This window comes from Fulmarus glacialis, unplaced genomic scaffold, assembly GCF_000690835.1.
Source record: "Fulmarus glacialis isolate BGI_N327 unplaced genomic scaffold, ASM69083v1 scaffold37313, whole genome shotgun sequence".
Taxonomy (NCBI): domain Eukaryota; kingdom Metazoa; phylum Chordata; class Aves; order Procellariiformes; family Procellariidae; genus Fulmarus; species Fulmarus glacialis.
The window spans coordinates 1-17,896 of record NW_009204264.1 but is presented as its reverse complement, the minus strand read 5'-3'; the positions used below and the strand labels follow the sequence as shown (position 1 = coordinate 17,896).

The 17,896-nt window shown below is 38.7% G+C and overlaps 1 protein-coding gene across 1 annotated transcript in view; it reads right to left on the bottom strand.

Moving 5' to 3' along the window:
* PAPD7 (PAP associated domain containing 7) overlaps positions 1–17,715 on the bottom strand; it is a gene marked incomplete at its 3' end in the record, with an annotated part of 36,158 nt that extends 18,443 nt beyond the window's left edge. The window contains exons 1-4 of the mRNA XM_009574932.1: positions 17,602–17,715; positions 3,165–3,288; positions 1,590–1,636; positions 530–650 (exon numbers count right to left, since the gene is read on the bottom strand). Of these exons, the coding sequence (XP_009573227.1) occupies positions 530–650; positions 1,590–1,636; positions 3,165–3,254 (258 nt within the window). The remainder of the gene's footprint in view (positions 1–529; positions 651–1,589; positions 1,637–3,164; positions 3,289–17,601) is intronic.
* Between the last annotated feature and the right edge of the window lie 181 nt (positions 17,716–17,896).

Here is a 17,896-nt window from a genome sequence, read left to right as displayed (position 1 = left end):
CCGTTAGGCTTACAAGACAGATGCAAGAGATACTATACATCAGTTTCACAAATGAAATAGAGCTCTTAAGTAGCATATTTTGGAAGGGAAAAACAAATGTTAGGTTTGGAACACTTCACTGCCATCAGAAACAAGACAACCTGAAAAATCGGTGTTTCAAGCTAGACAGCTCTAGTTACTGGCCCCTGGCTAAACAAAAGTCCTCTCAAAGGTCAGTGGAAAAACATTATACAAATAGTTAACTTATTTTACTAGATATTTTGCAAATACTGACTTCCAGATCTTTATTGACAACATAAGCATAAAGTATGGCCTTCCGGCAAACACAGTACACAGAATTACTGTTGTCCATGTAAAAAACTGTGTGCTACCGCTAAGCAGAGACAGATTCTACTAAAATCTTGCACAGAGCAAAACATTGTGCTTAAGACAATATCATTAGCTTCATGAATTAAGAACGCTATTTATCACCATCATCTTAAGGGGACTGAAAGCTTTTCAGTTCAGTATTCCAAAGACTATTACTTACCGTAGCTTTATCAAGTACTTTAATGGAATATGGCTCAGCCACATTATGTTTTCTTAGTGCTTGCTCCAACAACTGTAAAGGGGGCCGTTCCCATTTCCCAAAAACAACTAGATCAATATCACTAAACAAAAAGAACACAGCATGAGATCCATTAAATCTAAAGCACAATACTCCACCAAAAAGATGGTAAAACTGGCATTCTACATATTACAAGTCCTCCAGGGTGACCATTTTGCAACTTTTAATCTAGGTTCCCAATAAGCTTCCTTTAGCAATGTTAAGTAAGAGATGGTCTAGTGTGCTTTAGGACCCAAAGTAGTATTCTAGCTTCTTGTTTCCAGTTTTCTGGTGAGTTCTTTGAGCTCCTCTCCCTTTTACCTTTCTTGCTCTCTCCCCTCTGACTTCCACAGCCCAATCTCATCCCTCATCTACCCATGTTGACAGGCATGTTAATAGTCCAAACAATTTTTATCACTGATTGTTATTCATAGAAATTAAATTTCCAGTGCTTTCATACTGAAAACTTAATTGATGTAAAGACAACTTAGTCTTTAAGACACTACTACACAGGTTTTCCACATCTATCTATTGAATGATTAAGCGATATAAAACACTGAATTAAATAAGACATTTTGCTCTCCAAAAAAATGGGAAAACACAGCTGTGATGACTCCTCTGACTTTGCACAGTAACTCTGTGATAAGTGACACACTCTCAGTATTTCACTTATTTAATAAAACACAATCTTTACACAGGAAATACTAAACATTCAATTTCACTGTATCTTGAAAACAAAGAGCCAAAGACTACCCCCAGACACAAAGAGGAAAAGGTAATTCACCAAGGGGTCAATAGGTACCTAGAGCAGTACAATGGTATATCAAATACGTATCTCAAACCTGTAAGTTCAAAAGCTCTTCCCTTTGTCACATGGGACATGAGGCAAAAATTTTACTGGAAGTTTGATAGGTTTACACATTCCAGTCTAAATTCCCCTTTAAAATTTACCATTACTCTAAAAGAAGACAAGCTTTTATATAAAAAGTAAATTGTTACTTACCTAGTAGGAAGATAAAGCCCTGTACTAAAGCTGCCAAATATCTGGACCTGAAAAAAACCCACACCAGTGAAATATCTTGTAATTATGAATGCTCATTTCATTTTACTTTCACAAGACTTAAGATTCTTCCGGACCTGCTAAGGATATAGCCCACTAAAAAAGTTACTGAACTTACTTTATTACATACTCTGTCAAGCCTGTACAAATACACTTTCTCTTATAGATGCTACTTCAGAGGAAATTGGTTTTTTTTTTTTTTTTAACATGAAATGACTACCTGCTAGCAGCAGAGCACAAACTTTTGAAACAAGTCCTTTTCACTATTTATTTCCAGTTCGACAGAAGTGTAAGCTGTTATAAATCTCCTTCCTTCCTGTTCCCTTCTTTCCTCATAGGACAGCTTTACTGAAATTGGAAGAGTTTAAGGGAAACATTTTTTCCAAATTTTTAGGTTTAAAAAAACAGCAACTGCACCTAAACATATAGTTCAGATAAACATGAATGCTCCAGATTTTATTGTCAGGATGACTATGAAATTCTGGTATGTGTTTGTGTGTGGAAAAGAAGGCATGCTGAAGAGACATTCACAGTCCACATCAAATACTTTCAGTATGCTTCCAGTCTAGAGAATTGAGATGTTCTTCCCTGTCTGCTACAGCACAGCACAATTTACAAGTTCACTTCTTTGAAGGGACCTATGAAAAGACTGGGCAACACTGGGCCATTTCAATGTTTATATCTGTTCCCACAAGCTAGAAAAATGTTATTACTAAGGAAAAATCACAGGTGAAGATGAAGTAGATGAGCTTTACAGTATCTTTAGCTCAGTACTGTGGACACAGCCCTCACTCTTCATCATGGGAGGCTATGAAATCACAGTGGTCTGAAATGGTTTTCTGCTTGTTAATGACACTACTATCTGGTAATCAGAAAGGTGATGCTAGAGACACAGTTTACATTACATTGCTTTTGGATGTTTTTTTGTTTGGATGAAAATTACTCTTTGGGTAATAAAGGGTTTGAAAATACAACAACTTTGGTTGCAAGATATCTCAGGAAGTCAAGTGTCCCATTTTCCCACTAAAGCAGGGCTAAAGTAATTCCCTGAATGTCAAATTTGTGATGAGTACAAAAAAAAAATCTGGGGTTTTTAACCGTTCTTTTGTGAAATATTTATATTTACAAATATCTACAGTCAGGATTCCTTGCAGAAATGGATACATAAGTAGTCAGTCTCACTTTAATATTCCAAACGAAGTTGTGCAGAGACAATCAATTTAATAAGCTTTTACTTTAAGAAATGCACTTCTTAAAGTGGACAGTTCTCCACATCCCCAGTTCTCAAAATGAAAAAAAATTATCAGTAGACTTCATTAACCTGAAATCTAGGTTTTAAATTTCCTCCACTTTTTAAAATAAACTGCCAAGTAGCACAAGAGCTGTGATACTAAGTCAATTGCCTTAAGTTTGAAGTCTTATCTGTTAATTTCTAAAACACAAAGATAATAGCAAAGTTAAGTGAACCAAGCTCTACAATTTACTAGAGAAGCAAATCAGCACTTAAATTACACTCACATCAGCTGTAGGCCAAAGATCTTTGATGACTGTTTCTATTCTTTTCACCACTTCTCTTCTCATAGCTGCTTCTTCAGGACGAGGGGACATGAAGTCATAGAAGTCAATTATTTCTTCATGTAGTCTAAAGGAGGAAGTAGCATCAGCTATAATGATGATTTAACTATTACAATACATTTCAACAAAATCAGGCCATAGGCTTTATTTAATTTAATAATTTAAAACGAAATACAGCAGTACTTTCAAGAAAGGTGAATACCACAACAATTAGGCTTTCATATGGGAAACTGGCGGGTTCGGGATCTGGGACAGATATACTCATACTTGATTTTCATGGCAGCACCTCACGGTAATCTCAGCAATACCTACATATCAGCCCTCATCACATTACCTAAATGCTACAGATGTCAAAAGACACAGGATGCAACCACTAATAGACATTTACTAACCTTCTTACTGGCTCAACAGTGAAGGTCAAATTCGATTCCTGATTCCCAAAGATTATTTTCTTCAAAAAACAAAGCAAGTCGTAAAAACTACACAATGATCCAAATGTGAAGCAGCACAAGAACAATTAAAATCTTCAAGTAGGCTTATTCTTCCAGGGGTTCTTACTTCTGTGTATGTGGAAGTTTACACAGACTTGGAAACAGCCCACTGGCATTAACGAGGTTTTGTAGAGGGTGATAAAAGGGACACTTGAGTATTCCTTTATGTGAAAATGTCCACTTTATCAAACAGGGATTCCTTTGACCACTTGAGCCCTTTATTAGCAATTCATTCATATAAGAAGTGACCTTCCAACTGAACTACTCAAAGTGAGAAGCGTTAAATATATTCTCAAGTGTAAAGTACATTAATATCACTGTTACATAAGGAGTTCTGACACTGGATCTTTATACACCTGTTAAGTCCTTTTGTTTCCCATCTCCTGATACTATAGAACACTCGCTGCCAAATTTGAAAGAAGATCAATTTGAGTTTTCAGGTGAATGTCATGTTTGCTTTCAATGGAAAAGCATCAAGCTACAAACAAAAACAAAAAATGCAAGTAACTATTGCTGTGATATTTTACAAAAACATCTTTTTGACATTGACGTATTTCTAAGATTTCTCTGTAATTCAAGAAACATACTAATTCAACATTGTAGTGAAATCCAAATACTGTCCTGAAAAAAAAAAAACAGGTTCAATCCTTAGTTAACATACTTAGCCTTCCAAAAGGAAAATTTTATACATCTTTAGTAGAACTCTTAACTCTTCCACTGAGACTTTTGCAACTCATTTTACTAGAAAATTCCCACTCTAACTGATAGACTCCAATAGACCATATGCCCCATTTTTGTCAGGATTCCTTTCCATACACAAAGAGATTTTAGCAACAAAGCACAAAGATACTTCTGAAAAGCATACATGTTTAGAATTAGTTTGCCCTTTCTCTTATCTTAAACTGGGTCTGGATCCACAATTGAACATTTAACTACACAGCAGACTTATCAACTTAACATTTCAATTTGTTGATGAATCTACTTGATTTCAAAACTTCAGAACAAGACAGAAATACAAACTAACATGCTCTTATTTTGTTTCTAGAAAGTATACTTTTTTTTTCCCCTTTCCAAGATGACCAATGAAGAACATATTTGAATACACCTAACAGCAGTGGGGCCAAACTAAAGACTTCCCATTGTCCTGCTTATAAAAATCAGCAGTAGGCAGATACAGGGTGAAAGCAAGAAAATTCAAAGCAGTTATCCAACTCCCTTGCAGCAATCCTTCCAAGCCTCCAGTAATTTCGTTTGGCATACTTTTGGGGCGGATTCCAACCATAATGTGTGTTAGCTCAAAAGACTTTTCTTCCACTGATTTTTCCAGGTCTTTTTAGTTCTTTTATGCTTTTGTCATTCATGGCATTCTATGAGAATTTAAGTATGCATCAGAATAAAGAAGTGCTTTATTTTAAACTGCTGCCTGTTAATGATTTTATCTGATGCTCCTCTTCTTGGGGGGAAAAAAGTTATTACTGGTAGTTCATCTCCAAACATAACACTTCTCAGGCTCTCAATTCAGATCCACTTGTCTCTATCCACCAGCTCTTTTTCAAGCTAGCAATCCTTATCTGTTTTTCTCTCCTTACACAGGAGCAGGTCCAAAGTTTGATCACTGCTAACCTTCTTCAGCTTGTTTTCGGTTGCACCATGTTTTCTGACAGGTGGCCAGAAATGCACACAGAGTCAATACAGAATTACACCACTCAGTCCACGACACATACCCATTTTCATTTTATTGTCCATGTCTTTGCAAAGATTGCTGCTAACTGCTATTTGAGGATATCTGAGCATACAGCTGCTTTTTAAAAGAAACCATTATGAAGGAGCTTCAAGGTGTTTTCTGAACAACCAACATAAAGCCCACCCATGGGGTATATTCAGTCTGAATTATTTTTCTTTAGATTCATGAGTCCATATTTACTAGAATTTAATTTTATCAGCAATTTTATAACCTAATGAACAATGAATTCCCACTGCAACTGTCTGCAGTCAGCTCTAGCTTTCTGTTATCCTTTCTATCCTTTTCTCATTCATTTCTTCCCTCCAGGTACTTATGAATATATCGAGCAACAGTCTTGAGTAATTCCACTGGTAACCTTCCCTTATTATAAAGTAAATAATTTATTCTTTCCTTTGGTTACTTCTAAGCAGTTAACCCATAAGCCTAGCAAACCTGTGACTGCTCAGTTTTTACAAAGTCTTCAAAAAAAGAATCTCAGAAACATTCTTCTGAAAAAATCCAACAGTTCTGTGTTATCAGACTGACCACATGAGTAAGAATTAACAATGAATCCTTCAACGAAATGAGACCTGGGAGACACAACTACCTTTATCAAAGCATGCACTAGCCCCTTTCTTTATGTTTGCTCATGCAAATAAGTTCTGTTTTGTTATGGTATCAACCCTATCCAACCACTCCAGGAGAACCAGACATTCCTGAAAAAATGCATTTACACTAGCCATCCAATATTAGGGAAGAAGAAGAATAAAAGGGGTCTCAGTTCCCTGGCGCACTGCAGCCTCTACCATACACAGCACAGTCTTTCAAAAGCAGCCTCTAGTGTGTCAGCAAGGTCAGAAAAACCAGCAAGCACACAAGCCCTCTCTCACTTCAATGTCCCACTGAGCTTCTGTTCAGATGATTAACACTGTCGCAATTCTTAATCACATCATGAAAGACTCAAAAGAATACCACTCCTCGCTAGTCTACATTTCCTTCCCTGATCTAGTTTTTAAGAAGTCAGCTTCATATTTTCTACCTTGGACTGGCAAGGCAGCACTTCATTTAATGCTTCAGTTTGCATGGGTCAACAGCACAAGACCTAGATAATCAAAACTCATTTAAAGTTCAAACCATACGCTGTGGTTTCATGGTTAAGTTCCTCTGGAATTCTTCAGCATATACCACCAGAGATGGTTGTACAACAGTTATCATTCTGCTGATGGATTTGAACACTCCTTACTGAAATTTAAAATGACAGTTGCCTGGAGTCAAAGAAAGTTCTGGTGAGAAGCCTCTGAAGCCCTTCTCTGACAAAAAGCAATGCAATTAGTTCACTTAGTTTTTACTACATGATCTGACTTCTCCTGGGTGCCCTTATATGTCTCTCTATGAGCCCTAGTGACTCTGGCAAGTTTCTTGCTTTCGATGTGCAAAGTTTTCAGGTTTTAATGCACTTAGCAGACCAGTTCTCAAACCCTCTGTCTTAACAGACTTCTGTTTTGTTTGCTCCTTCCAATTTTCCTTAGTTCAACAGCTTCTACTTCTCACAGAACATCATCTTCCTGGTTTACGTCCTTCTGGCTAAGAATCAACGCTATCTCCACAGTCGGCATATGACAACACGACCATCTTAATGCAGCATTTTCAAGCATTCTACCCTTTTGGCTTCCTCCTGAAGAAGCTTCTCAAAACTGAGATGCTTTTTTAAAATTTAATGTTACTGTAGTTTACATTTTTCTAAACATCTTTGCTCAGACAAGGTTATTGGAACACAGTCACAAAAGCAGCTCTGATATACATAAAGCAAGATGCTGTATGCTGCTTGGGACTAATCTCAGAGTAACTTCTCTACTAGCTGAAGGAATAATTTGGTGACTGAAAAAACAGATCACAATGGGATATTCACCCAGCCAATACAGGGATAGTTTTCAGTTAACTATTTTGCCCATGTAGTCCCTATGATCTTCGTAAGCATTTATTACTTCTTAAGTCAGGACTGTGACAGTATCTTAATCATTAGGAACAGAATTTCAATTTGCAGCACATCATGTACATGCAGATATAAGTAACATCTTAACTCTTTTTTTAAAAAAATAGAACTTCAACATATAGCACGAGTCAATTTTCTCAGTCTCCTTCTGGCATCGTAAAGAATTTGGGCTCCAACAGCATCCCAACACCTAGCTATCTTCTATCACATTTTAAGATGCCTATTATACTACTTTCCTAGCAAAGATAGGCATTTTAATTGACTTTTTCACAAGGCAGTTTCACTATATTTATAGAATCACTGGGAACGAAATTTCTTGGTGAGATGTAACTGTACTCTTAATGCATGGTGGAAAAGATTAGAACACAGGGATGCAGAAGAGAGGCTACTTGTACTTGCGACACTATTCAGCTTGCTAATTTTAACAGCCTGGAGGAACCTACCATTCACTAATGCTATTACTGCTAAGCACATTAAACTTCTGCTGCTTACAGGCTGAACTATGCAACAGAACTGACACCTTTTGTTTACCAAAAATTTATCCCTTTTACTGTTTTACGAAGGCAGACACACTTCTAGTCTTCAGGTTAAAATAATACTCCGGAGACATCCTCAGACTTTTGTAATCCTTTTCTTTAAATGCAGGTTTCTAAGAAAGGAGATCATTTAATCATTTACTTTACTCATCATTTACTGTATCTACAACTACTATTATATATAACATTGACTTGTTACTTCAAGGGCTAACTTCAATGCAGTGAAATAAAATTCTCAAACAGCATCAACAAACTAAAAGGTGAATGAAAAGCTACAGAGACTTTGTTCCCCCAAGCAAGCATCCTGTTTCTTTTCAACATGTCTACTCTACTAAGCACATCAATTTATTCTAAAGAAACAGAGAGAAACATGACTGCATCATTTACGTGCAACAACTGATTCTTTCTAAAAAACATACTCATTCTAGTAAGTAAAGAATATTCTTCTACCTGAAAAGTCTAACACATAAGCCGAGAATCCTTATAAAAGGAAAGAATAGGTGCTACAGTCAAAGCACATGGGTGTTAACACTAGGGCTGAGTAGGAAAGCAAGGTAAAGAAATGGGGAGGCATAGGCAGCATTTCAACAGCTTTGTTGAAATAAAGGTTACAAATAATAGGATATGTTCTTTCAATGAAGTGTGAACTCTGAAACATGCCTGAGGACTTTGCTGTCTCAAGATTAAATGGTGAAAGGCCCAGCAGCCACTGTGCATATTTCAGAAATCTGTTGAATTATACCTTCACCTACAACTACTGCAAAGCACAATCGCATTATCATGGAAATGCAGGTGAAATCTTACACTACAACAATCAAATGCATTCAATAGTTGAAATCAGTGCACAGTCTAAAACTCAGGAACACAGTTTAGTGAAATAAAGGAGAACATATAATGATTGAAAGCAATAGTATATTCTGAGATACAGACTTTTTCCAATATGATCTAAGATTAAGACATCTGCAAAAGTAGTAAAAATAGAACGATGACCAAGAAGAGGAGATGAACTTACAATTCTTCTCTTCCCACCTCACTCACAACACCCATCAGGTGCCTTTACTTTTTTATACCAGTCCTCCTCACTACCAGTAGCACTCAGGTAATAGTACTCTATGCCCTATGCAATATTCTAGGCTTACAGATGACAGAAACTATGAAAACACAGTGCTACGTTCACAGACTGTACTGCCACACCAAATGAGTCTCATATTACTATGTAATTCAGACAGCAATTATCTTTGTCACTGTAATTGTATGGAAGGCAGTAAACTCAAAGACTGGCAGAATTAAAAAAAAATCTTAGCTATACAGAGCTTATGAATCAGAGCTGGGAAATGTTTTCCAGGTAGGTACCCTAAATACTAAACTCAAATAAGAATCAAGCTTACTTTGCAAGTTTGCTACTAAGGAGAGAATGGAAGAAAAAAGTACTTTTGTTCTCATCCACAGAACAAAGGTTAGTTCATAAAATATATTGTACCTTTTCCACAAGAGATTGTCTTGTTCTTATTTTCTCTCTAAGCTTTCCCTTTGCCCCACACACTTGCAAGTCAGAGCCAGTCCTAATTTTAGATTGAGTTGCTTGCCAATTAAATTTTACCTTTTAGGTGCACTTTGACAGTTCACACACTCAAGAAACCAAGCTTGTTGGACTGATTTAAACTGCAAATTTCCAGACTTAAGTAACAGAATTTGTTTGCATTTTGGAACAGAAAAAGAATCAAACACTAAACTATTTTTGCGAAGTATGTCAATCCAATAAAACTCAACCAATTTCCTTATTAATGGCTGGACGTACTTTGAAAAAGCTGCATTATAAAAATCTAGAAAAGAAACTGATATATATCTCAAAGTTAATACATGGCAAAATAGATCCGCTACGTAAGCTTCTGAACAGCTGTACACTACTCCTGACTTAGGCTGCTGGACTTCACCACAATACCAAGAAAACATCACAATTATTTTGTTGCATCAGTGAAGGAGCATAACATATGTTAAACCTTGGAACTGAATCAGCAAGCTCACTATGCCAATAAATAGAACCGCTAAACACTGAAATTCCTGTCTTAATGCTATTCTTTTCCAAATGCCCAAAAATAGCAAGCGATTAACATCCCAGACAAGTCAGAAAGATTGCAACAGCAAAAACACATTAGTGATGAGAGACTAATTATGCCCATGTAGATCAGGTATGCGTTACACCAGGTTAGCCACTGAAACATTTAAGAAGAGAAGCAATTCTTGACATAATCTCAAGCAGCAGAGTAATTCAAAATGCACCCATCAAAGCACCACTAGCAGCAAACCCTGCACCTTCAAAGCCAGTATCTCTGCAAGGCAACAAAAGCTAGAAAAGCCTTTTCTGGATTTAAGTACTACTGCAATTCACCATATAAAAGAGGAAGCTTCTTAATTTAAGAATCTCAACCAAAAGAATAACGTGTTTCAGAAACTATTAAAGATACCACGCTGGTTGTTTAGCAAAAGCGTGCATCGCTAATCAGATTTTAGGGAAAAAAGAGCTTCTACCGCCTTGTCACAGGATTCCGTCAGAAGATGTCTTCAGAAACCCTGAAGTCATGCACAAAGCAGTAAAAGAGGATTGGAAGATTAAGGATATAAAAAAGGATTATTAGGAACAACTTAACGAGATGCAAACCTATGCTTGAGGAAGGATAAACTAACTCAGGAGCCAAAAAACCTGCTTCTGTTCAGTGAATTAAGTGATCAGAACAGAGAAAGTTAAGTGATCACAATGCATGACAAGTAGAGAAGCTAGTATTTTTTTTTTTCTTTTTTTTTTTTATCCCTCAGAGGTTTCCCTGATTCCTAACTATACTGGGAGAACTTGTCCCAAACCAACCTTTTAGTAGAAAATACTTCACAGCAAAATCTACTCCTGATAATCTGGTATGCACCAAAAGCAGCACTGACTTGATACTGCATTTGCATCAGAAGAACATTAAGCAGCAATCTTTCTTTTTTTTAAATTTAAAAGCATTAGTTTTGACATTCATAATAGTCAAACTAGTCAAAAGTAGAACCAATGCAACTCATGAATAGCAATGACTATATCAAGATGTCAACATAGCTTTTGTAAATGCAAGTAGTGTCTTAGAGAAAACCATTAGGAATTATTTGCAAGAATCAGTGAACCACAAAGGAAATCCTGTTATCTACGTGGATTTCCAAATGGCATTTGATAATGGTCCCACATGTCCTTATGAAGACCTACAAAGAAACTAAGCTGACATGGGATGAGAGGGAAGACCTTCATGTAGATAAAGAGCTGTTTTAAACAGAAAACGAGCAGCTGGAACTCTTAGTTTCCATATTAAAAGAAGGTCACTAGTAAAGCCCCGAAGTGCCCTATGCTAGTCAACATCCTCATAAGTGATCTGGCAAGGGGACAAATAGTAAAGGAGAAAAGTCTGAGGCTGCAAGGTTATCTAGAATAAGCTAGCTCAAGAACTGCAGATGGACATTAAAATACAGCCTGCACAATGAAGTAGCAGGCAGAATTTGAGATAGGATAAACATAAGCACAACAGAGGCATATGAGAAAATTCTATCTTTACGAAGATGCAATGAGGGGCTCTACACTGGCTCTAAACACTGAGAATCAAGATCTTGAAATAAGAATTCTGTTAAAAGGACTGTTCAATCTCAGTAGCCAAAAAGAACAGGTAAGTCCCATGTTAGTCATCAGGAAACAAAGTACAAGATAGAACAAGATAGCCCAAGATGTAGGAATACTGTGACACTATCACACACAGGTCTGGTTCGTCCGAGTCCCAAAGATACAACAGAACTGTAAAGGTGATAAGACATCTAGAGGCAGGAAACAACTTCAATAGCAGGAGTGATTAAATAGACTGGAAAACAGACAACTGTCAGGTGATTCAACTCTTCCCTTCCCTCTTTCAAGTCAGCTGCAAAAAACACTCATGGACTGCCTCATTAATGCATAGACCTGTGGCTGGCAGCCACTACAACCCTAGTGACAGCCTCAGGACAAAAAAAAAAATGGATTTTTACATAATGTATAGTTTAACTGAGGAACACCTTGCCACAGGACACTGTTGATCCAGAAGCTCATACCAACTCAAGATGAAATGAGACAAATTCATACATAAAATCCACAGTAAGCTTAAAAATGCACTGCCCGTAGCCCAGGTAGTCCGAGAACCATAGGTCATTTAAATCCGAGAGATTATTCCAGGAAATATCACCACAAGCTCATATTGATACATTCTTCTCCCAGCATTTGGCATTGGCCTCCAATGGTCTCACCCGGTACAGCTGTTTATGTTCTTAGTGCCAATTATCTCTACTGCCAAAGCCTAACAACTGTGAAAAACATCATGAAGCTGATGCCATGATTAAACTGCTCCCAACATGTCCCATTTTCCTTTACACACAGATGTGAGCACCTGCCATGCAAAGCCTTCTCATATTTTACTACTGTAGTTCAGCCTTTCTGACCTCTAGCACTATGCTCTCTCTCAAGTCTACTGCTGCCAAAATATTCCTTTCATTCCATTACTGAAAGCATCAGTCCCTAACTCTACGCTAGGCACCCACTTTGCAGGGAAACTTTGAGCTTCACCTACTCTAGTTAACTTAGTCGACTGCAAAAAAGAGATGTTCTGTTCTTTTGACAATTTATCCAGCAGCTACCCTTGAACTCTGCTGCGTACCAGCCTTTAGGCATGAAAACAATCCGTTCAACCACGTCCCGATGCTCTCTCAAGTCTCTCTCCAGAAACTTAGTATGACTAACAGGCAACTACTCCCACCCTCCTCCTTGCATACTACAGTATATACTGCCTCGTTCTGCCCTGATCCTAAAGCCAGATGAAAAAAGAATTGAGTGTACATTGCCAGCACTGCCTCTTACATTAAGACCTTCACTACAGGTATCCAGCTAACATTGCAGATAACAGATACTAATGATTTAATAGTAGCGTGGATGAAGCATAGCCCACTGTGTTGATTCTTTATTAGAAGGTATAGAGCAAGACAGCACTGTTAAGTACAGGGAGGAGTTAGAATACCACACTTGGGAATCCCTTAAAGCCCTTACAAGTGCTGTACACCCCAGTGCAAACAATAAAGGCTTCACAGAGTTTCCAAAGTCTGCATTTTTTCAGCTCAGCCAAAGTACAAGAAAAAAAAAATTGCAAAAGGGCCTGACAATGTAGCATCCCTACACATTAATTTGCATTGTCCAGCTCTGACAGCAGCATAAGAAGCTAGGGTTGACAAACATGGAACTAGAGCTATGGACGGTCCTGAATGCAATGCATTTTTAATAGTGCATTGCACAAAACCCAGTAATTAAATTTATCTTAGTCACCAAAGTTCAGCAATATACCATAAAAGCAAAAAAACCCAGTAAGACTGGAATTGGAAACACCAGCATACAGGTGAAGAAATAAACAAAACCTAATATAGACTTAGTATATAGTTACACCACCACATCTGAGTAGCTACAGAAATTAATTTCTGGGCATCACTTTTGGTACACAGTATCCTTCAGCTGCAAACTGGTGAACACTGAAGCAAGTCTTCTGGGGAAGCATTGTCATAAGCTTACCTTATTTACGAAAACTCTCCCCAGGTATCTGCTATGATCACCAGACAATGCTGGCCTGAATCCTCCTTCAGCCTAACCAAATGTGGAGGTGTTTGTGCTCTTGTGCTCTGCAACAGAACTTTTGTGTCATTATCAAGAGATGGTTAAAGACAACAGGTATGGAGGGGGGAAAATAAATGCAGTAAGTCATCAGATGCTATGCAACGCTAATTAGTCCAGGCAGAGCACCATTCCAATGTATCATAACACTTCTGGTATCCACACTGATCCTCAACAAGCCAGTTGTGTTGTTTCTGCACAGCACTGTACCAAGCAGATATGCCAGGTATTTCAGCACTAATTTCATTCAACATCTACAATTAATCTGAATACTTAGTTGAAAGTATTAAGCAGAACAGGCTCATATTGTTAAAAATGCCTTAATTCTTTACTTACTTTGTTAAATTCATATTAAGAAGCAGAATAATTAAATCAGATATTATTTTATATTATTCATAAGCTATTAGCTACATCTTAAGAGAAAGTGCCCTATTAGTTGTGTACCCAAGCAGTGCAAACCTAGCAGTAGAGTCCTTAGTAAAAAGTTTAGAATAACTTGATTCCATATTTTGAAACAAAATTCCGACACTTTTAAACTCTCTGGATGCTTGAATTAGTCAGATATATTTAAAATACTGACTTTACAGAAACAGAAGGTATTACTTTGATGTACAAAGAAGGCAGACCCTAAGATGCAGATGTATTTTAAAACCACTAGAGAGGATGCTTTACAGTAGCAAGAAACCACATGTAGTTCTGAACATCAGTCACAACAGTTTGAGCTAATCTTGTAATATTAAAGGACGCTTATCTGCATCGCATCTGAAACCAATCATCTGTACTCCTAACCTAAACCCAGGCATTTAAGAATTTACACTGCTGCTGTATTAATCACTCTGTTGCAGCATTGGAATAAATATGGCTTCATTCTCCTCACTCCTTACCTTCCAAAAATCTGAAAAAGGATGACACAGGTCAATCTAGGGCTATCTAGTCTAATCAAGCATGGCTATTCACACTTGTGTTTTATGAGAGGGAGAACTTCCTTTACAACACAAAGATTGGCATGCTGCTGCCAGAAGGTGGTAAAAGCAATAGGTATGAGTCCACTGGAAAAAAGGAATGCTGTACATAAACCAGCAAAACACAGCCTTTACAACATAAAGCATTCCTAAACATCACCACAGCTACCATCGCAAAGCCACTGAATATGATCCATATGGAAAAAAACGATGACGACTTGCACTACTACAGACCATCTCCACCTCTGAAGGAGAAAGCGGAGAGAACACAGTACTATTTCAAAGTATGCAGGCATTTCAACAGAAGTACTCCTGCAGCCTGGGAGAAGGCAAACAGAGATTACCCTCCTTAGCCTGTTACCAAAAGACAATACAGTAACACTGTGAGCTACTGCATATCACTTGGAAATTTCAGCGTGTTGTAGAAAAATGTTCTGCAGAGAATATTCATGGCAGGGTAAGCTCTAACATTCATTCATAATGTGAGCATAGGAGTATCTACGATGAATTCCTTCTTCCTATAATCTATGTCCAAAGCAGACTGCAACTGAAGATTTTAAGGATCACATTTTTTGACAGTTGTGTACACCAGTTTGACACCACTGAAGATGCTCTGTCAATAGACCATCACAGTTATGGAAGTGATGCTTCAGGACTGGGCTGACAGTTCCAAGTAACATTGGGCAACAAGTCAGGAAAGTAAAGGATCCAGAAGAAACTTCTGCAGGGATCTGTTCCCATGCCAGTCTTTTCAGTGCATTTTTATTTGAACAGCCAAATAATACACCAGCCTGGCTTCAGGAAAATTAAGTTAAACGCACCAGTAGTCAGGAATTACTGCAGAAGATAGACACCTAAAGCCACTCCATCATTGACAACATTTTTGTTATTTCAATCACGTAAGTACTTCATAGAAAAATTTCTAACACCAAACAGAAAATTTTTTTAGAATACACGCTTGTCCAAGATTCACCTTGGGTAACAGAACTCAAACTTTAAGGCAGAAACTGCTTCTCATATTTAAGTCTATGGTTTCAACTTCCATGCTCTCCTTCAGCACTAGTTCCCCTCTACTCTAAGGAAAGCTGGAACTATGGGATAACACATGCTATAGTTACTGGTGTCCCACTCCTAGCGTCAGGTCTCACTGTAGTAATATAGATCCTTGACAGAAGGATCAGGAAACACAGCTTCCACTTTCAAAGATATTTAGCCAAGAACTTGTCATTAACACATCAGCAAAAGAACAACCTGTATTATGAAACTGAAAGTGCAACTGGAGCTTGGCTAAACAATTTTCTTGCGTACGGATTCTCTATAAACTTATACTTGAAAAGTGGCATAACCTTTACTAAAGGAAAGCCAACAGAAAGCAAAAGGGCAGAAGATGAAAGATAAGGATATGTGATTGGCATAGGTGGTGCTGCCTAACAGCAGGAGGACAGAACCTGCAGTGCCTGGATTCGATTCCCTGGTTTGCCATAGAGCTGCTGGGTGACCTCGGGCAACTCCCTCATCCGTCTGCCTGGAGATCTACCTCAGTGACACTGACTTATCTTACGCAGATAAATTAAAATGTCAACTCAGTGTTCTACTGCATCTCTATGGAAATAAAGCAAAGAAATTCAGACTATTTTTAAGATACTATTGGAATTTTAGGCATACATCTTAGTAGTACAGGTCCCAAAGCTCCTAGCGTATGTCACCTCTTAAACTTCAAAATCTTAACTTCCTGTAAGCAATTTTCATTTTTACTGTCAGTTTGGAATTAAAAAGCAGTAGCCGTAAGTCTTGTCCTCCTCAGGAGAGGCTATGGTTTGCAAAAACAGAACTTTAAAAACATCTTTTAACACTTCTGGATAACTTTAATGTACTCAACGCCTGACAGTACCACCCAAAAGAGAAAAGGAAGACACTGTCCTTAAGTTAAATCTCTCACTTAAATTTCTCCAGCTCTGAAAAAGTGTACCCTGTTATCTTTATCTATTTCCCTCTACAAATATGCAGTGCCTTTACTCCACGGGCATCCAAGGGTCTTGGATTTTAGGAGTTCCAAGAAACTATTTTTGAAATGACATGAGAAATCTGCTATGGTCAATCAACACAGCTAGCACTTTTTCCATGAATAAAATAACCTTAACATTAGAAAGCAACATTTCCCCTTGACTGAGTGAAATTTGACAGCTGAAATACAGAAATCTCATGGAGCACCTCAGAGGTGCTTTGTTCAAGTTTAGTCCCTTCTACATGCCGATCGGACCAAACTGAACACTCAGCCTTACTAACTACCCATTTATCTGAGAAAGTTACGGCCGCAGAAGAGGATAACCTTCATAAAAGAGTTCAAGATTTCAGTTCAGGTATTGGCTGGCTCAATCTATTCTCGAGCTAGAACATTTCCCTCAAAAATGTTCTAAGACCACATTGCCTTTCACGCTTATTTCAACTAGAATTGGGCACTTCCATTTCAACTGATGTTCCTAACACGGCCCAAAGTAACCAGTCTGCTACAGCCTAAGCAGAGGCATTTAAAAACTAGTGCAAGGGTTTTCTTTGAGCTCCTCTGAACTGAAGCCTTCCACTTCCCCCTTACATCTGAATTGACCCTAAGAGCTTTGACAAGCATCCCCCATCCATCTTTGCTTTAATTATTGCAGGTGCCGTTTGATAGTGGCCTGACGACTTCGCCTCTCAACCTACTACAAGGCAAGGCCTAAGCCCCTGTATCTATGCATTCCCAGGCCCTGCCTGCAACACTGCTTCGGCCAGGAGCCACCCAGCCGGCACAGGCCAAGGTGATCTACGACAGAAAACGCTTTTGTGCCCCTGCCATCCCCTATCATCAACCTGGCTGCCGCAGCCTGCTCCAGGGGAGTTTGTGTGATCCCAACCCATCCGCCCCCGTGCCGCAGGAGAGGCTGCCGAGGTCCCCCTTTCCTCTGGGGCTGCAGCAGCCCCAGGGGCCCCGGCTGCTCACCCCTGCACGCCCGGGCTGTATTTCCGGTCTGCGAGGGTGTGCCGGGGCTCTGCAGTGCTGGCTGGGGCGGCTGCCGCTGCTGGTGGGGAGAGTTGTTGATGGCGACGCCTCGGCTGCCGGAGAGCAGGTAATTCATCCCATAGGTGCTGGCTTTATTCTCTCGTTTCCGACGGCCCGGGTGGTACTGGTGCTGCTGGGGAGACGCCGGCGGCGGCGGGTGGGGGCTGCGCGCCAGGTGCGGGGGCTGGTGGTGCCCGTTCACACCGTTCACTTTGTTCTCGTGGAAGTTAAAAAA